At 38.3% G+C, this 25,774-nt stretch overlaps 2 protein-coding genes across 5 annotated transcripts in view; one reads left to right on the top strand and one right to left on the bottom strand.

Annotated features, from left to right (window-relative positions):
- MLLT10 (MLLT10 histone lysine methyltransferase DOT1L cofactor) overlaps positions 1-7,186 on the top strand; it is a 125,432-nt gene extending 118,246 nt beyond the window's left edge. For 3 of the 4 annotated variants that reach the window (XM_081345213.1, XM_081345212.1, XM_081345211.1), the window contains 2 exons: positions 2,263-2,454; positions 4,029-7,186. In XM_081345213.1, the coding sequence (XP_081201339.1) occupies positions 2,263-2,454; positions 4,029-4,073 (237 nt within the window). In that variant the 3' untranslated portion in view covers positions 4,074-7,186. Of the gene's footprint in view, positions 1-1,787; positions 2,455-4,028 lie in introns of all 4 variants that reach the window. The other variant, XR_014028620.1, reaches the window with a different exon arrangement.
- A 58-nt stretch (positions 7,187-7,244) lies between these two features.
- DNAJC1 (DnaJ heat shock protein family (Hsp40) member C1) overlaps positions 7,245-25,774 on the bottom strand; it is a 154,280-nt gene continuing 135,750 nt past the window's right edge. Inside the window, exons 10-12 of the mRNA XM_081345215.1 lie at positions 14,522-14,570; positions 11,970-12,457; positions 7,245-7,478 (exon numbers count right to left, since the gene is read on the bottom strand). Of these exons, the coding sequence (XP_081201341.1) occupies positions 7,410-7,478; positions 11,970-12,457; positions 14,522-14,570 (606 nt within the window). The 3' untranslated portion in view covers positions 7,245-7,409. The remainder of the gene's footprint in view (positions 7,479-11,969; positions 12,458-14,521; positions 14,571-25,774) is intronic.

Here is a 25,774-nt window from a genome sequence, read left to right as displayed (position 1 = left end):
CTCATACCTGATCACCTCATACCTATTCTGTTTCTGAAGGACATATCTCTCCAAATTCTGTTGGCTCCATGCCTTCCCATTCTTCTAGGACATATAATTTTTTACCTTTTCATAATCCCAATTATTATACCTGTATTTCCTGGAATAGTTCAAGATATACTGAGGCAAAACTTTGCATGTATTGACTAACTCCATATTCTTATCAAATTCCATCACCTGAACATATTTATAGAGCGATAACATGATATATAGCCTTTGCATATATTGTATTCTCTTTCTTAGAACTTTTCCCCTCAAAGATGTTCTTTCAAGGTAGATCTCACATCTGAATACAAGGTGGTGTGATTTCATGTCCAGCACTACCTTACCCTAGACAGAGAAACCTGCATTTGCTGATTTGGCTACATTTTTGACCCACTGTCATTGATAAGATGACATCATGTTGATTCATTCCTTACCAGAGCTCATGTCAATCTTTTTCAACTTATTATTGCCTATGATTCCTCTTAATCTAGATCTTAGAAGCCACTTCACTGGAATACTTTTGAAAATATATTTAGATTCTTAACATTCCCAGTAAGTGCCTTCAGGGAAGACACGTTAGCTGTTTTGTCTAAAAAGAGAATTTTGGAGATTTTCCTATCTTTCCATTGTGTATCCTTGTAGTGTCTGTTCTATAGTGCTTTTAACAGAGTTTAGAAGAGGGAAGGATGAATTCCCAGTTAACACTTTTTTCCTCAAGAAATAAAGTGAAATACCGCTAAAAATAGTGCAGCTGTTGCCTTAAAATATAAGGCAGCTGTCATTTTGACCAACTTAATGTTTGAAACTTGTTGGCTGCAGAGGATATTGTATAATGTGTAAAGAATTACCTATTTTGCTGTGGAGTGTCTGATCTTTCCCCATGAAAATGTGATAGAAAACTAACTACAATTTTCCTTTAGAAAGGATTTCAATCAAGAAAATGTGTCATATTATATTTTGAATTTACCTGGTTTACTGAATGTTGCCCAGTTGTTCATTTCTTGGTCTAAATCAGGAGGAACCTGTTACCCACTACATGTTTCTGAAGGACAAATTTCATCATCCCAAATTACTGGGTGTGCTAGCTAGTTGAGAAATTAAAATTGGCAAATGCATTTCAGCAAATGTTGAAAGACCACTCCACTCATTTTCTAAATCTTGAATCCAAAAAGGACACGTATGTGCAAAGAAAAATCATTTGCATTGTTCAGAATTTCTCTAAAGAGATGGATAGACACACACCCATCTTTGAGACTGTCTTCTCAATCATTCAGGTCATGGTTGTCCCAAAGGTGCTTTTTCCGAAAGGCAGCTTGATTTTTTTTCCTTTGAAAATATTTCACTTCTCACCCAAGAAGCTTTTTCAGTTCTGATAAATGAACTGAACTGCGGTTTGGAAAAAGCACTTTTGGGACCCCCCCCCTTTGGGAAGCTATTAGATCTCTAATTCCAATAATAATAATAATAATAATAATAATAATAATAATAATAATAATAATAATAATAATAATAATAATAATAATAATAATAATAATAATAATAATAATAATAATAATTTTATTTATATATCTTGTAAGATCTTGTCAGAATGATTCTCCATAAACAAAAGTTTGCTTATACCTTATCTTACCAGAATTTTGATTTTGACACAGCCATATTCATCAGTTGTAATTTGAATGTTTTCATTGGTTATTTCAGCAGAAGACAGCTGACATAATCTTTCTTGCCCTGCCCTTTCAACTTTTTCTCTTTTTGTTTTATAGTTCACAGGATGAGTGAGAGGTTTGCTGCTTGTTTTCATTCCCTTTTTGTGGCTGTTACATTTGTTCTCTCATACTTGTTTGCTTTAGAATGATTTTGTTCTTACAATAACCTTGTAAGAGATGGTGATTTGGGGCCAGTGAACTTCTTAGTTGGTCATGAATTTGAATCTGAATATTCTGTATCCAAGCTCTACCATGTATAATCTCCAATCAGGCATGGAATACTTCTGCAACAAGGAGTTTTCAGAAGAATATTTTTAGCTTTCTTCCCTGGAATAATGAAATAATATTGTCACTATTTTGTACTCCAAACTATATAAAAGATGCCTCAGGATACAATGAGAGATCTATAAATCCTTGCTGAGTGAGAGCCATTTGAAAGTTTTTAGTTTTCATCCTTGTTTAACTACTTGCATGAAAAATATAGTAATCTACAAGGTAATAACTACAATGTGCCTCCACTATTGTACTAAAGGAACAGCATCAGGCTCTTCTGTATCAACTAGTGCAACAGCATCAACCTGAAGTACAGCAACTGCAGCTTTCGGGAGCCACACAGATTCCCATTAATAACTTGCTGGCAGTCTCTCAGGCATCTCCACTTCATACAACTGCTACTAACCCATTCCTTGCAGTTCCTGGGGATATTGCAGCTCCAAAAGTTTCTGTAAGTATATAGAGTTGGGTTTGTAATAAAAAATAAAATAAAAAAAATGTTAACATTTAAAGGAGACATGAAAATTAAAACAAATGGCTTGTACTATCACAGCTGTTTTGGTATCTGGTCACTGAATGAACCAAATAGTTCTAATTGTTCTCTCTCTCTTTGGTAAAACTGACAAAGTGAACTTCACTGCAATGTAAATTAGCATAAAACTTTCCAAGTTCCTAACTGTTGTTCAGTATTTTTTTACTTCTAGGATATTGTAGGTCCTCCATCTTCACAAAGTAGAAAAAGCATTTATGGTCATCTTGTTGGTGATCTGTGCTGACTTCTTATCAATAGTTACAGCTTTGACCAGCAGCAAGTTTCTAAACCTCACCCAGCAGCTACAGTCTGGTCAGAAAGCTAAAATTCACAAACATTCTATATTTTTAAAAAGTTCATTTACTTCTCTGGTTTTAACCACTGGCAAGGCGTGAGTGGGTGGGTGTGAACCACTTTTTCTTCCAGTGGAGTCTTAAAAAAATCACATTGCATAATCCATCATTACATGCAGTGTGATTTGCATACAAAATTTTAATGATGCTAAATATGGTTTCAGTGATAGGAACCATCTCTGGAATATCTAGTAAAATAATAAAGAGGATTGTGAGGATATTCTAAATATGTCTCGTATATATGCATGAATGGCCTGGAATTTTGAATTGAAGAGAGTGGCTTGAAGGCTGTCTTGCACTTCAGTTCTTTTTTTCTCTTCCTTAGCTACTAATCACTGTTCTAAAATAAGATCTATCCAGTAATTTCTTTTAAACTCCCTAATCAGCCAACAGTATTTACTGGACCGCATTTTAATCAAACTTTATTTAAAGAATTGTGAGAATTAAGGATCATACTAGTGGTGGTCAACCAAAAGTTTTAAGAGTTTTTTGTTAATTTGTTTTGAATTTCCTATTATCTCACAGCTAAACCTAATCAGTTTCATATTTGCTGCTTTTCTATTTTAATAATAGGCAAAATGAATGTAGAACTTTTCTCTTGGCTATTCAGAACAGGATATGTTCTGAGCTTCCTTTTTAATAATATTTCCCATTTTGTATAGTATGGCAAAATCAGAAGCTGGCTGAATCGAGGAGCAGGATAAGAGGTTTCTAGCTTCAGATGGGGTGACCTCTCCACTCCCTTCCCAGGAGGGAGTGATACTCAATGCACAGAAAATTCCCTCTCACTCAACAGCAGGGAACAAAAAGCAAGGACCACATGCTGCTTTCTGTGCCCATTTGGACTTGCAAAAGAGGCTAAGCAGTCAGAAAGGAGAACAATTAGCAGATGGAGATTTACCTTGGCAGCAGCTTTGGAGGCCAAGCACTCCTCCATTCAAAGTATCAGTTGTAGTATTGCTTCTGAGCCTTAGAAAGTATTTCCAGATATGGGTATATTGCCAGATATGGGACTAAATAAGCTCAATCCTTTAGGATTTCTTTACTGTGCAGATATATTCTGGCTAGATATATAAATTATTACAAAAGAACTGGCAATTTTAGCAATTGTAAAACAGTGTATTTCTTTTTTTTCTCCAGAGGCTTAGTGATAAAAGTGGATCCCTTGCACCGGAAAAAAATTAACACTTGAAAGTGTGTGTAAAATTGCAAATCCTGCTGATAGCACTTCATCTGGCTGTGACTTGCACTCTCTCTGCAGGTATGACGAGACACATCAATGAGCTAACTGCACACTGGAAAAGTGAATCTACCTGAAGATGTTTATTGTACAATTTGACCTTGTTGCTTTGTGTTGCACTGAAACTAAACTGTTTCCATCAAATTGTATGGAAGCTTGGATTTCAGATTAGAGCACTGTCATTTCAGTCAGGTGATTGGAATTTAGTTTCTGATTGAGAAGCCTTTACACACACTGCAGTGCTAAAAATCAAATATTTAGTTCCATCACTTCTTTGAAGAAAGTAGAGAAAATATGAAATTTTTGTCAATGACATGGTGGTTTGTCATCAGTGTTTTAGAAGCACCATTTTTTCTTCAGAAAAGAATCAGGTTTTAAATCATTTATCTTGTCATTAGTTTTTAAAATGTTTTGCTAGAATGAAAACATTTAAGAAATGACAATATTTAATTTTGAGATGGATTTTTCAGGATCACTGGAAAAACAGATCTTTTGAAAGTCATAGAACTTTTACCAGATGAGAAAGTAACTCCTGTTCTGGTAATATTTAATGTAACCCAAGTGCCTGTTGCTTCCCTCTGTTGGGTTATGGATGGCTTTAGACAGCTGGGCATGCACTAAAATGAGATAAAAAAGCCGCAAGCATATTCAACTTTGCACCAGCAGCTTTCCTTGCTGATCTGCCTTTACTAGAAGTGTTTGTCACTATGGATAGCTCAGGCAAATCATTACCTGGGTTGCTTTCCACTAATAAATTACCAAAAAAAAAGGTGGGAGGGAGAGATTTTCCATTGCTATGAAATGTTAATGGGTGAAAAAGACATATTTCACTTTGAAGAGTTAATTTCATGGTATGACTATGCAGTAAAACAGGAAATAGTTTTAATTTGAGAGCTAATAACCACTAATTTGAGTCTGTGTGAGTTATTAGTGGAAAATACTCAAGTATACTTAGACCTTCACTGTGTACTTAATTGGAAGAATCTATTGTTTCTGCAATATTGTTCAGTTAAACATTGCACAGTTCTTACCTCATTTCTGTAAATAGGTTTTTGTGATTGTTTTGTATTGTGAAGAATTCATAAAATGTGGATATTTTGATTTGTAAAATTTCTAACTGGTAGATTTAATTGAAAGGTAAGAATAATTTATTTTTATATATTAATGGCAAGTTTTAAAGTCACAAATCACTTTTGTAGATAAATGTACTAAAGTAAATCAGTGTGGTTTAATTTATTTAAACCACTTGTTTAATATTCTGTAATAATTTGTATAAATGTTTTGCCTAGATGTAAAATTGCCAATTTATATAAAGATATGTACAAAGCTTTGGTTAATAAATTTTAATATTGTTTATGGCTGTAAATTGCAATACATGATACAGACTTCATCAGAGGAAAGCATTAGTCACTGTGTTCAGTATATGTTATATTCATATCTATGGAAGCCAAGTCCCATTATAAGCATGCTTTTAATGCATACTGAGATACTCAAATCATGGTGTTTTAAATGGATTTAAATAGACCTATTCTAATGTGGATACTCTTAGCAAAAAATATATAGCCAGAATGGACAGTCCGGTTCCTACTGCAGCAGAAAGTGCCTTGACATGAAAGAGTTACCTTTCTTGAGAAAAAGGTCATTTCACAATGTTTGATATCCTTTCACCCAATATAAAGAATTTTGTATAGGTTACTTTAGTTATAATGAAAACTGTGCTGCCACACAAACCCATATCATCACAAAGAAAAAGGGCACAATCAGCCTCTTAAATCTTGAGAAATATAAGGTACACATTTTAGCACTTTAAAAAAAAAGATTGACATCCTCCAACCATGGCATTAGTATGAAATGAGAAGATTTTTTTAGGCTGAAAGCAATAGTTTTATCCCTTACATATTTTCCAATTCTCCCCCCAAGGCTGAAAACTTGAGGATTCTTTTGGTGTAGTGGAATTATTCTTATTTGTAATGGAGGCTTGCCTTCACCATTAGCACCAGCCATCGGCAGAGAGAGCTTGGACTACAAATGCAAATATTTTTTCTATTTTACTCATATTTCACAACTGGAATATATATTTTAAGTTGTGGCTGCTTCTATATAATAGAGCGTAGGAATGCCTGAAATGCCACACATAGTCTGACATCTAATAGATTATATTTTGGGCTAATATACCTGCCATAGGGAAAAAAGTCCACTTTTGATGAGTTTACAAATAGTAGGATTGATCATCCTTTTGTTTGAGGTTTCCAACTGTTGCGATTTTTTTAAGTTAAGGAAGTTATTTTTTAGTTGTTAATGCTGTCTAGCTGTCCTATATGTAGAAAGAAAAATGGGCAACTCTGCCCATCTGAAACTGATTTACAGGTTTGAGGAGCAAGGTCAGTTATGGGGAAGTTGCTGCAGTCCAGGATTAACTGGAGGACCAACTGTTATAATGTAAGGCAATAAATACAATAGAATTTGCTATATTGAACAGTATGGTCTGAAGATAAGTATTAGTAGGATCCACAGTGAAGTGAAGGCAAATAGAATGAAATTCAGCTCCCATTTGTTGGTTCTCCATAAACTTAGACTTATATACCACTTCACAGTGCTTTACAGCATTCTCTAAGCAGTTTACAGAGTCAGCATATTTTCCCCAGCAATCGGGGTCCTCATTTTACCAACCTTGGAAAGATGGAAGGCTGAGTTAACCTTGAACTGGTCAGGAACAAAGGAATCAAACCCCTGGCAATGTGAGCAGAGTTAGCCTGCATTCTAACCACTGTGCCACCATGCACTGGGATATACAAAATTTGTTGATCCAGAAATGGAACTTTTATGGAGTGTTCTATTTCAGAATTGACAATTTTTTTAACCTCCCTACCTCTGCATGTTCCATTGGAATAGGATGAATGTAATGCCAATGTTGTATGATAATAAAACAGAAAATGTAATATTGTTAGGGAATGAGTGGTTATTAATGAAAACTGAAATGTAAGATACTTCAAAAATGCAATGTTTCCCATCCTGCAATATGACTTTATATTAAAAGCTATTTGCTCAGTTGTTCCAATATGTATTCCAAATGACATAATTTTTTATAGTACTAGTGACAAAAAACCCTCCTGTACAAAAATACATTGATTCTATTAACACGTATTTCAAATTGAAGGTGTAAAATTTACAGATTTTTACTAAGGCACATGACATACTGAAATACTGAGATACAAAAATACAAGTCACTGCATACGATGTTTAATGTATCTCATTTTGATGAATAAGATTCTTCAAAATATTCAGCTTTTGACCATTTTTTTCTTTTGTATAAGTTCAACCAACAGCTTGTATCTAGTCATACATTCTTCCTGTAGAAAAAGAAGAAAACATGGAGTATTAATTGTAATATTCATTTTTTAAAAGTATTATAGACAATTTACACCAGGCAGGAGAGAAAGGGAAAACATTTTCTGAGTTTATTTGGGGGGGGGGGGGGAATTAAGTAGTATTTATTATTACCACAATCGGTATGTTACGTATACAGCTAGTCCTCAAGTAACAATCAAGTCACCTAACAGCTGTTTGAAGTTATGTTATCTTCCCCCCACACCGAAAGCTACTTATGCTCTGCCTGATGTTATAGTTGCTAAAGTGTCCCCACCTTCATTCACCCTTACAACTAACTGCAGGGATGCTGCAGTACTCCTTATCTTACTCCTGCCTACACTGGGTCTCTAAACATTTCTTCCCCCAACTGTTCCCCGTTGACCTTTGATTTCCACCCTACCCAGCTCCTTACACTCCTCACTTTTTGAAGAGTTCTGAAGCCTCTTTCATAGTGTTGAAACAAGTTACTTTGTCCCTTGGCTGCTTGGTGTGCTCCTCTCTGGGCCACATGCTGGCAACCTGGAAGTGGCCAGCATTTTGCTTCTGTCCACTTGTGGGTGGGAACAAAATGGCACATGAAATAAATTGTTCCATTTTGCTGCCTTATTGAAGTTGCACAGCACTGGAAAATTTCTGAAAGCTACAGAAAATTCCTGCAGAGCTGTGCAAACCATGTTAGGGCAGCAAAACAGTGATTTGTCCCATGGCCCTATGGCACCATTCTGGAAGCAGAACCCTATTTCCAGTGGCCAAATTGCATTCTGGTATTGTAAATATTGCTGCCACTTCTGGAATCACATCACATGGCCATGCAAGGAAGCAATCTATTCCAGCATTCTGGAAGGCTTTGGAGCTCATCAAAAGGTGAAGGTGGTGGTGTTTGGCATAGTAGGGTGGGAATCAGGCCTAAGGCTTGGAGAGACCTGATGGGCATGGGGAGAGGCCTGTGGAGATCCAAGGGGCAGGAAGCAGAGAATGGAGAGTCTCAGGGTGGGAGGATCAAGTGAGGTACTCCATTTAATGGCCATCACAACAAGAAGCCATAATGGACAGGCTCCATTACAGCTATATCTTGAGGACTATCTACATTCACTGAACACTAGGCAGCTTCCAATATTAAAGTATTATAATAAAGTTACAGACAGAAGTGTATCTTCCTCCACTACTGAGCTACCGAAGATATGCCATTCCAAAGACCCTGCAAATAACTTTAGATTTTAGATTTAGATTTTATTAGATTTATATACCGCCCTTTCCCGAAGGACTCAGGGCGGTTTACAGGGCATTTTAAAATCACATCAATATAAAATACAAAGTTAAAAGAGAATTAAAAGATTAAATTATCCCTGAAAATAAAACCCCAGTTAAAATTCTCAGCCTGGGTCAGAGAGCTCAAAGAGCCAAGTCTTCAGGTCCCGGCGGAATGAGCGTAGGTCAGGGGCAGTCCTGAGCTCCACGGGCAGCTGGTTCCAGAGGGCAGGCGCACCCACAGAAAAGGCCCTCTCCCTAGGTGTTATCTGCCGGCAATCTTTTACTGCCGGCACCCTGAGAAGACCCTCCCTCTGCGAGCGCACTGGACAAAGGGAACTTGATGCTGGCAGCAGGTGTTCCCTCAAATATCCCAGACCCAAGCCATTTAGGGCTTTATAGGTCATCACCAGCACTTTGAATCTCACCCGGAGAGCAACCGGAAGCCAATGCAGCTCACGGAGTAGAGGTGTTACATGGGAGTATCGGGAGACCCCCATCACAACTCACACGGCTGCATTCTGCACCAGTTGTAGTCTCCGAATGGTCCTCAAGGGCAGCCCCATGTAGAGAGCATTGCAATAGTCTAAACAGGAGGTCACGAGCGCATGAGTGACTGCGTAGGGCATCTCGGTCCAGGTAGGGTCGCAACTGGCGCACCAGGCGAACCTGGGCAAAAGCTCCCCTGGTCACGGTTCGTATATGATCTTCAAAATTGAGCCGTGAGTCCAGGATGACGCCTAAGTTGCGAGCCCTATCAACGGGGGGTAACACCTCACCTCCCCATCATTAAAGGTGGAATAGTTTGGTTAGCCCGAGATGCTGGTACGGAAAGCCACTCAGTCTTGGCAGGATTGAGACGAAGTCTGTTTCTTCCCATCTAGACCTGGACCGCCTCCAGGCAACGGGACATCACGGCGAGGGCATCGCTGGGTTGGTTCGGGGTGGAGAAAAAAAGGCAAAGTATTCCATATGAGAACACTGGTAATGAGAAGGCTGCCTTGTAAGCTTCTATGCACTCATGTTTTTGTGGGCCAGTATCTGCAGCATCCCTGGCTAGTTCAATTCGAGTTGGCAGATTCCATATGGATCAGACAGCTCCAAAGATAACAAAGGGGAAGATCACATAGGGTTTTTATAGAGATTTCCCACCATCTAGAATTCGGCTTGGAATGAGCAACCAATGCTGCCCTCAGAATAGACTAATCTGTTATTAAACCTGTTGAAACCATGGCAGCTCCAGACTCAAGTTGTCTTCAGAGGCTTTCCAATATAAAAATGAGTTGCTGAAGTCTAACTGACTTAGTAAGAGTCTGATTCATTGCCAGTATTTCTATAACCAAGTAAGGTTACAATTGGCAGACTAGTTGGACCCAGCCAAAAATTCCCCAAGTGCTCTGGAAAACAGGACATTACATTGCATACTTGCTTTTTCTAGAGCACTGCCATTAAAGTCAACAGCTGAAATGTCTATAGATCCATTAGGGTTTTGCATTAACAATGAATGTGTTGCTGGGATTCAGCAAGCATGTGCTTCAATCCATCCACTCCCTCCAAGTTTGCAAGCATCAGATCAAGATCTTGGAACCTCTGTAGAGCCTCAAATTCTAAGCCCATTTTTCCAGCAGGCATTGTTAAATCATTATTCACTGCATATAGAAACATACATTGGAAAAGTATATCTGCTGCTGCCCAGAATATACAATTAAAATATTTTCAAAATTCACAAGCCTGACCAAGCAGTAAGCAGCTTTTTGCTTGTAACAGTTAACCGTTCTACTACAGTTCAGGAAATAATTTGAACAGAGCATAAAGTTCCATCTGCTTTGTGTACTTCTAACAGAAATAAATAGTTCTAATATAGCTAAATATAATGTATCTCTCACTAGAAAATATTCAGCTTGATAGCCAAGACATGTACCATTTCAACCCTCGTTTTTAGCCATCTCCTTTCCAACATTATCTTTCATATATCCAGGACAATGCGACAAGCAAGAATGTAACTAATCAGTTCCTAACTGTCACCTGGCTTTAACACATTTAGCAACAACTGCTTACTGGCTAATTGTGATAAAGCCACCAATGTTAGACTACTGAATAACATAAAACCTGGCAAAGGTTTTTACTTATTCTTCAATTTTCCATCCTTAGCCATGCATGAGACTCTACAAAACCTCTGAAATTGTTTTGTTAGGATTGCTTACCTGAAGACACTCACCTACTTGCTACAGGATTTAATTTACATTTACAGTCATGTACCTTCCCTACTTTGCTTTTTTTTTAAAAAAAAAAATTCCATTAATAAACTAATTGGTTGTTTGGACTGGTCTTTTTGCTCTAGTTCCTCTATCACCTTCCTCATCGTCATACTTTGATAATTAAAAACATTAAATTATCAGCAAGTTTGGGGGGAAGAGAAAAAGAGACAGAACATCATTTCCCACCTTGATTATTTTCCTATTGAATATACTGCTTCACCTGCTTTCTGACTTGTCTAGGAAAAATGAGTGGAAGCAAAGTATCCATAAACCAATTGCAAGGTATCTGCCACCATAGGTGTCCATAAATTTTCTATCAAGAATACACTGGAGAAGTAGGTTTTGTTACAAAACATGGATTTGCTTGTTAATTTACAACCTATAATATAGACAGAACTCAAGCCTTGAAAAATCCTGCATTACTGTAAAAGTAGCAAGAAATGTAAATAGAAAGAGATTAATCACTGCCCACAGGTAGTTTTCTAGCATCAGCTTGAAAACTGAAGAATACGCTTTCCTTCCTTTTGTATGGACCTTTTGATACAATCAAGAAGGCTGTTCATACATTTGAAGCCTCTTGTGCAACACTGATCCTTTAAAACTTTGCTGGAACAGATTACATGACAGACTAGGAATAGAATCAATATTTTCCAGCATTATGCTTTCATGGCCTCACCGGTATCCTATATATAAGATTATGCAACATTTATTTGGTGTTCTATGCAGTATATAATTGCTTTCTGTCCATTAAGTCAATACGGTTGAATTACTTCTATTATTTTTTCAGAGAAACGTGGTAGAAAACATGAGGCAAGCTATTGTTTGTTGTAAGTACAGGCAAAAATCTTGTTTATCATTACCTTTAAAAATATTTTGTCAACTGCATTAAATTTAAGAGCGTTAATCTTCTAAAACTAAATTTACAAGAAAAATTAACATAAAATTACCCAACCCCAAAAGCTTCACCTTGCTTTTTCCTGGAACACACTTAGCAATCTTATCCCAACGTTCCAGCGTTCCCTTTGGATACTGTTGCAAAGCTAGCTCTAGAAGCTTTTGTTGATTCTGAGTCCACAGGTCATCTGAACTGCGACACTTCTCTTTTTTTCTGGCCTCATCATCGCTATATTCCTCTTGTTCTGCAGTGTCAAAGTCCTTCTGGCGCTTCACTCTACACTTGTCCTCTGTTGTCTCTTTTGTCCCTGGGAATATTGTTTCATCAGCCTTTGGTATTGTTTTCCGCCTGCGATGTCGGGCTTCATTTAACCCAGTCTCTTGTTCATCTGTTGTGAACTTATTTATTGTTTCTGGATCATAACTGTACTTTGTTGTTTCCTCCTGGTCATCATCTTCTTTATCCCGTTGAGTTATTATAAGATCAGGTAAGTTAATACTGGCCTTGTTGGATTTTGAGCTTTGGGCCAAAGTTTTCAACTCTGAAAATTTAATAGTACCTATTGAAAAATAGCACATGTCAGATTAACAGATAATAAGGGAGAAGATGAGGGGAACCAATATTCCAAACAGATTTTTGTTTAAAGTATGCTTCATGAACCAGCCTTGGAAATATCTGACATCTGTATTCAAAAATCAGACTTGAAAAACATAATAGATTAAATCCAGACTTAGTCAAACATAAGTCTGATTCCAAGCTAATAAAGTCAGGCTTTCATTTTTACTTGTATGTTTCCATGGTAGTCACACTTAGTTTAAACAATCCAGAAATAGCATCAATTAGGTACGATGTTAAGAGGTCTTCCGTTATATTCTGGCTCTTTTGTTAATATACACTCCTCTATGCACTGATACACAGAAATGAATGAACTGCAGTGCTCCCATTGAAATGGAAGAATAATGCACTGCCACGGTGTTTAATCAATGGTACCCTTAGTTATTTTAATTCATCTTTTGGTTCTCTGGAACAGATGTCACATATTTTTGTTTTCTTTACACTGCTGACAATTTGAGGCAGAGTTTCACATTATCCACTTAATGAAGGCATATATGCATAGAAGCTCCTTTTTTGCCTGTTACTTCTTTTCAAAAGAAGCAGTCAGTATGCTTAGTAATGGCTTAGTAATACCTAGGACCACCTTTTGTCCACCCCTACTCTAGCCAATATGGATATTTACTTTCTGGCCTCTACAGTCTTTTAAGTAGGACTCAAGAAGTTCTGGAGATTGCCACTATCCCATGACTGTAGAGGAGAATTCTACAACTCCCTAAAAGCTGTATTTTTAAAAAATGAATTATTAAAAATGATAGAATGAAAAATATTAAATACTTAAGAGGCAAGCAGTTACTACCTATAATTCATTTTAAATGTAACTGAAACAAAATTAAATAAAGGTTTGATCCTCAATTCACCAGATTTGGGAGGATTATCTGGCATTCCAGTCAAAGGCCAAATGTAACCATCACACCAGAAAAAGAATCATTTTCCAGATATAGAAGAATCTGATTTCTTTCTATCCAAATATGTTTATTTACTGCTGTGAATAATTCCTAATCTTGATACGAAGACAAGGAAGCTTCAGGGTCTATGAAACACTATAAAATGAAATGCATGTTTTTACTTATCTATTCTGCCATTAGTTGAGACCTACGAACATTCAAGACTGCATCAACAAATAGTTCCTAAAACTCCTGATTAGGAAAGTTCAACTCCAGTTATTCCAGATTTGGGAAGCCAACTCTTCCTAGTTTACAGCAAAATAGGTGGGCAGAGTGCCAAGAAATTGAGGCACATTATGTTTTATTTTATTTTTCAAAGAACAGTGGATACAGTTATTAGCTGAAAACATGTTCTTCAGTATATCTATGGTATATGCTTAACCATAGAAGTAGAAACAATTGAGGGATTATGTGTTGCAACTTGTTTTGGAGAATTGCACAGAGCCATCAAGAGAATTTGGGGATCAGTTTTAAATGCTGTTTTGAGGGTAAGAATGGGAATAAGAGTTATTTGGGAGATTAGCCCATCCCTACCCTTACCTCCATAATCTTCCTAAAAAGTCTCTATTTGGAAGTGTGGTAGTTTCAGAGCCTTTCAAAATATTCTGCCCTATTCTCATTCTTAAATTTTTAAACCCATCCTTCGAGGACAAAACTGCCACGAAAAGTGGAGATTTCAGGTTCGTTTTAGGTGACACATTGTTGCTAGAACACGTAACAGAAGGCAGCATCTAAAAGGCAAACTAGTTCCATCTCCATGCTTATTTCTAAATGAGCTTTTCTACTTATGGAGCCACCAAACTGTTGGCCATTTGGCCATCAAAATCTGGCCCTATCTCAAAGAGCCACAATACAGCCTGTGGATTATAGCATCCTAAATTTGCTCTTCAGCAAAGTTGCACCGACAAATTAATATACAACCCAAAGGGGGGGAGGCATGCAACTGAAAATTCATAAGGAATGAAGACAGAAAAAAACAAGTTCAGCTTCTAATCTTTAAAGGCAAATAAATATATTTTCGTTAATCATTGTGAGATATATACTGTAGGCACATTAAACATTACCTGGAGCACTTGAAACTGAATCTTTAATCTGCTTGGCTTTCATTGTAACCTGTTTAGGAAGAAAGAGAAGACATTTGATTTTCAATTGTTTTGTAAGAGGATTTAAAAGATGTTTCACCAGTGAACTCAGTTGCCTTTTATCTGATTATTTCCAGTCTGCAGTTCTTCCTCCTGTCTCCCAAGTTCATTCCCCCATATCATTACAAACATACTATATACTGAATCTGAATCCTACATGAAGGAGGATCACCTCATCACCTCCGCAGATAATTGCCTGGCCACCCTGTTTAGGGTGACTCTCTCTCTCTCCTTAATCAGGAGATGAGGGAGGAGCCCTTACAGGGGCGGGCCGAGGAGTTTAGTCATCATCTAGCGGACAAAATTGCTCAGATCCGGGCCGGTTTGGACTCTGACTGGGCAGAGTCTGACGTGGAGGAATCGAGCGGTCTTGAGCATGTTATCTGGACTGAGTTCGATCCTGTGACCCCCCATGACGTGGACAGGATCATGAGGAGACTGAGCTCCACCACTTGTTTATTGGACCCGTGCCCCTCCTGGCTGGTTTATGCGGCCCGGGAGGAGACATGAGGCTGGTTCCAGGCAGTAATAACTGCTTCTTTGAGGGAGGGTGTATTCCCCGCCGCCTTGAAGGAGGCGGTGGTGAGACCCCTTCTCAAGAAGCCTGTCCTGGACCCGGCGATTTTGAACAACTATCGTCCGGTCTCCAACCTTCGCTTTTTGGCGAAGGTTGTTGAGAGTGTGGTGGCGCATCAGCTTCCTCTGTTCCTGGAGGAAACTGATTATCTTGACCCATATCAATCGGGCTTCAGGCCCGGGTACAGCATGGAGACAGCATTGGTCGCGCTGGTGAATGATCTCTGGCGGGCTCGGAACAGGGGATGTTCCTCTGTCCTAGTCCTATTAGACCTCTCAGCGGCTTTTGATATCATCGACCGTGGTATCATACTGCGGCGTCTCAGGGGGCTGGGTGTGGGAGGCACTGTTTTACAGTGGTTCTCCTATCTCCTGGGCCGTTCGCAGTCGGTGTTGACGGGAGGGCAGAGGTCCGCCCCACGGTCTCTCGTTTGTGGAGTCCCTCAGGGGTCAGTCCTCTCTCCCCTCTTGTTCAACATCTATATGAAGCCGCTGGGTGAGCTCATTCGTGGTTTCGGGGTGGGGTATCATCAGTATGCTGATGATACCCAACTTTTTCTTTCCACCCCAAACCAACCCAGTGATGCCCTCGACGTGATGTCCTGTTGCCTGGAGGCGGTCCGGGTTTGGATGGGAAGAAACAGGCTTCATCTCAATCCTGCCAAGTGGCTGTACATACCGGCATTTCGGGTTAACCAGTTTGTTCCATCATTAATGATGGGGGGTGAGGTGTTACCCCCCGTTGATAGGGCTCGCAACTTGGGCGTCCTCCTGGATTCACGGCTCAGTTTTGAAGATCATATAGGAGCCGTGGCCAGGGGGGCTTTTGCCCAGGTTCGCCTGGTGCGCCAGTTACGGCCCTATCTGGACCGAGATGCCCTACGCACAGTCACTCACGCGCTCGTGACCTCCTGTTTAGACTACTGCAACGCTCTCTACATGGGGCTGCCCTTGAGGACCACTCGGAGGCTTCAGCTGGTGCGGAATGCGGCCGCGCGAGTTGTGATGAGGGTTTCCCGATACTCCCATGTAACACCTCTCCTCCGCGAGCTGCATTGGCTCCCGGTTGCCCTCCGGGTGAGATTCAAGGTGCTGGTGATGACCTATAAAGCCCTAAATGGCTTGGGTCTGGGATATTTGAGGGAACACCTGCTGCCAGCATCAAGCTCCCTTCTTCCAGTGCGCTCCCACAGGGAGGGTCTTCTCAGGGTGCCACCGGTAAGAGATTGCCGGCGGACGACACCCAGGGATAGGGCCTTCTCAGTGGGTGCGCTTGCCCTTTGGAACCAGCTGCCAGTGGAGCTTAGGACTGCCCCCGACCTCCGTTCATTCCACCGGGACCTGAAGACCTGGCTCTTCGAGCTCTCTGGCCCAGGCTGAGAATTTTAATTTTAATTTTAACTGGGGTTTTATTTGTTCAGGGACGGATGTAATTTTTTAAAATTGTTTTTAACTTTTCTATTTTTTGTTTTAATCACCCTGTAAACTGCCCTGAGTCCTTTGGGAAAGGGCGGTATATAAATGTAATAAAATAAAATAAATAAATAAAATAAATATATGGTGGACTTGTAAAAAAGTTAAAGCTTTTTGGATTAAAATTTGGTGGAACATGCAAAAGATATTTAAGAAAAAGATAAGGTTTTCTCCACAGTTGTTTTTGTTGGGTATTATTACAGATTTTACTGTTATAGATACTAAATTGATGTTGAATTTAATTACGGCAGCAAGACTTTTAGTAGCGCAATATTGGAAGAAGGAGGAACTACCTACTATAGAAGAGTGGACTTTGAAAGTTTCTAGCTTGGCGGAAATGGCAAAGATTTCAGCATATTTGAAAGAACAATCGCAACAGAGATATATTGTGGAATGGAGAAGATGAATCGAATATATTCATAATAAATATGGGACTAAAAAGTTTCATTTAGCATTTGAATAAGTAGTGGTTTTATAAGATGTATTATTAGTTACATGTTATTTGTTAGTAATATAGTTGTGTTTATGGAGAGTTAAAGTGCGATAGAATTTAATGTTTTATTTTTGTTGTTAGCATATTGTAGCTTATGTTTGTAAGTTTATACCCTGTATTCAGCTCTGGGAAGTCGGGGAGGGGGGAGGGGGGTTGGGGGGAGGGGAGGGGGAGTGAGTGAGTTTTTTTTCCTATTTAAAAAATGTACTGTAAAACCTTTCAATAAAAAAATAAAACAAAAAAATGTAAATAAAACACAAAAATGATGTAAGACAAGAAGGAATGTCAGACCGTTAACACTTTGTCCAAAGTTTTAAATAATAAAATTTGTTTAAAAAAATGAATCTACCCAGTTTCTGATTTCTTACAGTTTCTACAACAGAAGTGAGTAAATTGGTTTTTGGAATGATGCCTGACTGTAACTGCCTTTATATCCATGAGAGAAGTCTGCTGGGGTTGATAGGAATTGGCGTACAACAGCAATTAGAACACCACAGTTCTAGACAATAAATTATTTGACAGATTATTCAATAAATTATTTCACAGGTTATTCCTAATAAACTTTTTGGTTGGTGAATCTCTCTACCCAGCATGCTGTCTGGAGAATTCTGGGAGTCAAAGTCCATCTTAAAATTGTCAAGTTTGAAAAATACTGTTCTTTGTATTTCTATACATACACAGAGAGACAGAAATCAGCATAGAAGAAATAGCTTTTGTCCATCATTTGTAAGGTACTTTACTAGAAAACAGTCAAGAATGTTCTCCCCTATGCCCACTCCAATTGTAAAGCATTTCCTGTCTGTAATATAGCATCCAATGTTACACTGTCCAAAACTATTGTCAAGCGGCTGATATAATATAAGGACCAGATTGCTCCAGCTTAGAACTCTTCTTGTGCCTTAGAGCCTTGTAAAATCTCATTTGCTAAATTAGAAGTTCTGGAATCATCACTATGCATACTTCCTAGGACTGAAGAGAGTTCAGCAATAGTTATAAAACCCAGACAGAGTGCATGGGCAGGGAAAGTCTGGATAGTTTGGCATATGAGTACAGAATTGAACTTGAGCCTCACAAACAGATGGTTTAGTGGTTTGGCCTGATGGATTATGAAGTAGACCAGACTCAAAGAACCACTCAGCCATGAAACTTCAGTCACTCTTTTTTTAGCCTTTGAAAATAAAATTAGTGCAATGGGGTGGGAAGGGGAGGAAAAAAGTAAATATAATTCTTTGCAATAGATCAATAAACTACATCAGATCTTCTCATATGTTCAAGCTTACATTTTCACTTGTCTTATTTCCTGAAAGAATCCAGGTCAGGCCTCTAAACTTGCTTTTCAAAAAAGAAAACAGTTATCATTTCCAAGCTGCAGTATCCTGCATTGGGTCCTTTTTTAAAATGATAGATGCATCTTTTAAGTTACCCTGCTTTTCTTCAATACAATCAATATATCCATCTCTCGAGGGATTCCTTGATTAGGAAAAACTCCCTGAAATCATAATAGTAATCCATCTAAGTATGTTTAACATAAATCCTGGACTGTTTGAAGGTTAACACCTCTCCTCATGTTAAATAACCACAAAAACTAACACGTAATGTTTTTCTCCCTGTAACTCTCAAACTCAATGAGACATACGGGTTTCTTGAGCTCCTCTGTAAAAATGGGACACTATTATAACTGCACTCACTTTCGCTTACTGGCAGGCACCAGCTAATTAGAAAAATATATTCGTGTCTATCCACCTGCATATATTTTTATGGCTTACTTGGGCCTTTTCCACACAGAAAGCAAATCCCGCATCCATCTGCTATTCCAACTTGAATACAAGAGATTAGTGGCAACAGAGACTACAGAATTGGTTTACCTCCTCCCAGGCAGGTAAATGATATTATATCATGAGGATGGAATTTAGAGATCTTTGCTGTCTCTTCAGAAAACCTGCAGTTAATGACCATATTAAAGTCTATATTTTTTACAGACCAGTCTTATTTTATTTTCACAATTTTTTAAGTTTCTGAAAATGACCTGGATCCCAAAACTGATTTCCATATTCATAGAGTACTTCCATCCAGCTTTACTTTCAGCAGCAGTTGCGTGCCTCATAGAATTCTATTCCAGAAGAGCCTACAACCTTTACTGCCTAGGAAACCAACAGAAACAGTAGGGTTGTCATCAATAGGAAAAGGCTTCCATGCAGGCATAAAATCCTGTACATAGAACTCAAAATTTTAGTCTGTACCAACATATACTACCCAAGATTGTAACATACCTATCTACCCTGTTTGACCTTCTTTCAAAATTTCAGTTGTTTGTTGCAGAAATTCCACTTCACAAAAAAGATTGTCAAATTAAGTTAATACTTCAAATTACCCAACTGAAAAAAGTAACAAAAATAAAGTCAGGATTTTGTCACTATTTTCCTTAATTTTGTTCTTATTATAGGCAATCCCCACGTTATAACCATTCAGTGACTGTTCAAACTTACAATTGTGCTGAACAAGGGGTATGTAAGACCAGTCCTCAGAGTTCCAACTGTTGCAGCATGTGATTGTGTTACAGGTGCTCAGTGCCTGGCTCGTAATTACATTATTACAATAAGCCGCAGTTGTATGATTGTGATTCCTTGCTAGCTTCCCCAACAGAAAATCAAATTGGGAAGCCAGCACTACATCTAAGATGTGAATGTGTAACAGGAGAGCAGATAATAAATATAATGAACAAATAAACACATCAAAATCACCATTATCTAAACCTCAACTTTCCTGCAAAACATCCTCCCAAAGATGAATCACAACTATCTGTTTTTGCAAATAAACCAAAACAGCAGGGGTAGTAAAGTTAAAACTCTGAGCTATATGCTAACTCAAATTACCGAGAGCTCTACACTACAAACTCTCCATGTAAATTGCTAGTACAAGATTAAGAATTATTAGTTTCCTTCAACAATGTCAAACACTACTTTTCAAACCACACGGAAAAGCAAGCAATTTCTATCATGTTTATGTGGACTACACACAAATGATCTGAAGAATATATCAGAAGCTGGAGTACCAATTCCATTGTCCCCTAATTCTATATTATTAGGAATGCTGGTAAGCATTAATTCACAGAAGCCATATGGTTCTATGGACTAGAACTGTGGTCCCCAACCTTTGTGACTTGGTGCATGGCTGGAGGGGGAGAGAAGAACCAGGCCACGTGAGCATGCATGCGCAGCTTGACTTGTGCAAATTGAACGGCATGTGCATGCCTGTCAGCCCATTACTAGTGCAAGTTAGCCCACTGTTCGTGCAGCCCAGTTCCAAATAGGCCACGGCCCAGCCCGGCCCTGAAAACAGAGGCACACGGATTGCTTGAAAGCAACCCTTATGACTAAGTTTTCCCCTTATGGCTTCTCTGACAAACTTACCTATCTGAATACAACATATCATGCTTACCTTGGCTTACTTAAAAAAATATCTGAAATTAGTATCCCAGAATAATATAGAAGAATTTTTGTTTCAACCATGCACTAAAAAGGTCAGAAGATGGTGGACCCATTTGCAGTGAGTTCCAATGCCAACTCTAGGCAGCCATGAGAATATATATTTCAAATAGCATCAATGCATATTCCAGCATTGCAAATCAAGATGGAAGTCTTGGAAAAAAATAGAACTTGTCCTATCAAAAATCTGGAAGGAGTGATTATTGAGTAATTGAACCCAGGGAGTTCACCCTTCCTGTGTGTGTGTATTAAGGGAGCTTGTTTAATTATTTCTTCAAATAGTAAAAAGAAGGAATAAGAGCTCCAAATTCAACCAGGGGGGAAATGGGTCAAAATACATATATGTGGAGATAGACATGGAATATCAGTTCAGCTAACTAGATCAGGTGGCAGGAACCCTCATTAAAAAACTGAATGAAGTAAGTTTCACTTTCATAACTGAAACATTTGGAAAGGGGGGGAACCAATCTAACCAGAAAAGTAATGTAATAAAGGTTGCATTACCTTTTCACCTACAAATAAAAATAAGGTCCCATTATTCTGTTTGGTTTAAGAAAATCTTTGCTTGTTAGGGGTCAGAACAAAACTAAGTTGTTTACAATGTTGCAGTTCTTACAGTCACATAAAAATGGCAAAGTTGGGGCTCAAGCAGATTAAAGCTACTGTTGCTTCTCTCCATAAAATTGTTGTATAAACAATTTTAGGCCAATATTTAAGTAACTCTGCTTAATATGGCACATCAAGAAGAGACTAAAAGCCACTTTTTCATAATTAATGCTTTTAGCACATTTCAAAAATATAATTAAGGCAATAGAATTTATAATAATATCTACATTTAAAAAAAACATAACTGAAATTATGGGAAAAGAGAAATGTCAATACAAGATTTCCTGCCAGGTCACTGTGACCAATCTTCACATAATTTTGTTGCTTACATTTACCAGAAACCTGACTCTTCACAGCCAAAGTTTTTGATCGTGAGTGGGCATTATCTTGTTATATTACCTGGAAGTCCTTCTGCCCAATGGACTCCAAGGACATGAGCAGAGTATTCTCTAAGCTATCTTTTTTCACTTGCAAGCTTGACTTTTGGGGGGGGGCTAGGGGTGAACTGACCACCTGGATCCTGGAAACTATCAGTGTCATTCAAGGAAATTGGCAACTGGCAACCAAAGAAACCAGAAATTACAGCTACCAAACAATTTAAAAATGGCAAAGTTACAGGTCCTAACCAAGATAAGGTGAAGGTGCTCAAGGCAAGATAATTGTAGCAGTCAATTATATTACCAAGTTATCCTCAATATTATAGGAAAAAAGGTCCTGCTTAATTGAAACCTGCTGATGTTGTTCCTGTGTTTAAAAATGATAAGGTGTGATGTGAAAACTATCACAGAATCACCCTTCCAATCGGAAAGGTCATTGTGCATGTTTTCAAAGCATGATTATAATCAATGCAAAAATCCCCTACCCAGGAAAAGCAATGTGATTTTAGATCAGGCCATAATCAGATTTTCATTGACAAGCAAATATTTAAAGAGTGTACACACTATGGAAAAAATGGCTGATGTATTTAATAATTTGAGAATTGCCTTTGACAGGGTCCACAAGAACACACAAAATTAGTTTGGTGATCAGCGTACCTAAACAATCATCCAAGCCACTGCTTTAATGATAATATCCTTTGCAAGGCTGAAGTACATAGTGAGAAAACCAGTACCCTGTTACCAATGTGGTGACAAACCAGGTGATGGAGAAAACCTTGGTTGGGCATTTAGGAGTTCAATATGACATGTATAAATTGAACTCACAGATGGAGCATTAAACCAATGACATTGTTTTCATATAGAAATCAGAACTGTAGGTACAGAAGCTATCAGATGTCATAAACAAAAGAGCTCAGAGGCTCTTAGGCAAATTATTATCCACATTATGGATAAATTCAAAAAAGATCAAGGCCATGCAATTGAAATCACAAAAATTAACTTTGCCTTAAAAGGTGAGCAAATGAGCAGATGGATTAGTTAATATATCTAGGCTTTCTGATCCCTGCACCTGATGCTGCTGAATCGAGTAATGTGTAGCTCCATGGCAAGATAGATGGCAAATAAATTTAACAATAAATAGATATCAACCTGAACACAAAAGATTTGAATATAGGTAATCCTTGACTTATGACCACAACTGAGATTAGAATTTACATCATTAAGCAAGGCAGTGGTTAACTGAGCCACACCCAATTTTACCACCTTTTTTGACATGGTTGTTAAGCAAATCACTGCAGTTGTTAAGTGAATCATGCGGTTTTTAAGTGAGTACAGCTTTTCCCATTGACTTTTCTTGTAAAAGTTGTAAATGACAATCACATAATCCCAAGATGTTGCAACCATTTTAAATAGACACTGGATGCCAAGCAACCAAATTCTGATCACATGACTGTGCAGATGCACATTAGTTGTAAGTGTGAGGGCTAGTTGTAAGTCACATTTTTCAGTGTCACTATAATTTTGAATAGCCACTAAAGGAATAATTGTAAGTCAAGGACTACCTGTATTAATTGTGTCCATTACTTGCTCAGGATCTATGGAACGTCTTGGGCATTTCTGATGGAACTGATGGTGAAATGAGGACATTCAACAGATACGTAATCAACAAACCATAGCGAGTTGAGATCAGATGCAAGCACACTAAAACAGATGAAAGAAGAGAAGCTGAAGAACAAGAAGACCAAAGAATACCTAATCAAGAAATACCACTTGAAGAGTGGCTAATGTCTGGGAAAATTACTTGCTTACCAACAACTTTCAAATTGCTAACTAGTGTGGTAGCTGATGCAGTCTAATACCATTTAACTGAAAACAATCTTTTTCCACCTGAGCAGAAAGGAAACCACCCCAATAGAAGAGGAACAAAAGATCAACTCCTGACAAATGAGTTTGGAAAACTGCAAGAGAAGGAAGATCAACGTGAATGTAGCATGAATTGACTACAAAAAGGCATTCGACTCTCTGCCATGTGACCGGATAATCAAGTGCCTAGAAATAACAAGAGTCAGTAGAAACATCAGAAGCTTTGTGCAAAGATCGATGGCACAATGGAAGATACAGTTTCATGTCAATGGTGAGAGATTGGGAGAGGTTAATATCAAGACAGGAATATTCCAAGGAGATTCCCTGTCACCACTACTATTTATCATTGCACTGTTTCCTCTGTCAACAATACTGAATAACTCAGGACATGACTATCAAACATCAAAAACATCTGCCAGACTATCCCACCTCCTTTACATGGATGATCTGAAGCTGTATTGAAAAACACCATCTGAAATAGAATCGCTGCTGAACACTGTCTGTATACATAGAGAAGAAAGATATTGCAATATAGTTTGGTTTGGACAATTGTGCCACACTCACTATCAAGAAAAAATAGTGAAAACTGAAGCAATCAAGATGCCTCATGAAAATAACTTTAAAAGTCTGGATGAGGAAGATTATTACAAATACCTGGATATCCTTCAAGCTGACAACATCTAGCACACTGAAGTCAAGAGAAGGTTAGAGATGAATACATCAAGAGAGTGAAGAAGATCTTTAAGTCCAAATTCAATGGAGGAAATACTGTGAAGGCAATCAACACCTGGGCAATTCCAGTCATTACATACACAGCTGGAATAGTGGACTGGACTCAAGCAGAACTAAAAGCAATGGATAGGAAGACCAGAAAAATTATGGCAACAAATCATGCCCTTCATCCTCACAGTGACATTGACAGACTTTATCCACCAAGGCAAATAGGTTGGTTATGGAATGTTGAAAGTATATCAGATGGTTGAGGAAGAAAAAATGGCTTTGGAAGAATATCTGAAGGACAATGAAGAAGATGCACTGAAATTAGTACACCAGGAAGGCTTACTGACTACTGGAGAGACCAAACTGGCCTACAAGAAAGACCAAATGAAAAACAGAATAGAGGCATGGGAAGACAAAGCACCACAATGCCAGTACATTAAAAAAGCAGCAGGGAAAGCAGATAACAAGAAAACATGGCAATGGCTATGAGTAAGAAAACTGAAGAAAAAGATTGAGGGACTAATTCTAGCGGTATAAGACCAAGCCTTAAGGACAAATTCATATAAAGCCAGAACTGAGAAGATAGCAACAGACAGTAAGTGCTGCCTATGCAAAGAAGCTTAAAGAAACAGTGGTAAGCTACTGCAAGAAGATTGCCCAGACTGACTATAAGCAGCGGCATGACAAAGTACCAACAATGGTGCATTGGAAGATCTGCAAGAAATGTAAAAATTTGTCTGCAAGCCAGAACTGGTGGGACCATAAAATAGAGAACGTCATAGAAAACGAAGAAGTTAAATTGTTCTGGGACTTTAGAATTCAGACAGGCACATGCCACGTAACACCCAGACTTAACAATTGTTGATAAGAAAGATAAAAGAAGACTGGATAGTGGATGTGGCAGTGCCTGGAGACAGCAGAATAGAAGAGAAAGAAATAGAGAAGATAACAAAATACAAAGACCTACAAATAGAAATAGAATGACTGTGGCAAAGGCAAGCAAGGGTACTACCAGTAGCAGTAGTAGCAGTAGTAGCAGTAGTAGCAGTAGCAGTAGCAATAATAATAATAATAATAATAATAATAATAATAATAATAATAATAATAGTAAAAAGGTAAAGGTTCCCCGCACATGTGTGCTAGTCGTTTCCGACTCTAGGGGCCGGTGCTCATCTCCGTTTCAAAGCCGAAGAGCCAGCGCTTGTCCGAGGACGTCTCCGTGGTCATGTGGCCGGCATGACTAGACGCCAAAGGCGCACGGAACGCTGTTACCTTCCCACCGTAGTGGTACCTATTTTTCTACTTGCATTTTTACATGCTTTCGAACTGCTAGGTTGGCAGAAGCTGGGACGAGTAACAGGCGCTCACTCTGTTACGCAGCACTCAGGATTTGACCCGCCAAACTGCCGACCTTCTGATCGACAAGCTCAGCGTCCTAACCCACTGAGCCACCGCGTCCAATAATAATAATAATAATAATAATAATAATAATAATAATAATAATAATAATAATAATAAGAAGAAGAAGAAGAAGAAGAAGAAGAAGAAGAAGAAGAAGAAGAAGAAGAAGAAGAAGAAGAAG

The sequence above is a fragment of the Vipera berus genome (genome assembly GCF_964194415.1).
Source record: "Vipera berus genome assembly, chromosome: Z".
Classification (NCBI taxonomy): domain Eukaryota; kingdom Metazoa; phylum Chordata; class Lepidosauria; order Squamata; family Viperidae; genus Vipera; species Vipera berus.
Note: the sequence above shows the minus strand (reverse complement) of the source record. Positions and strands in the feature narration are given on the sequence as shown.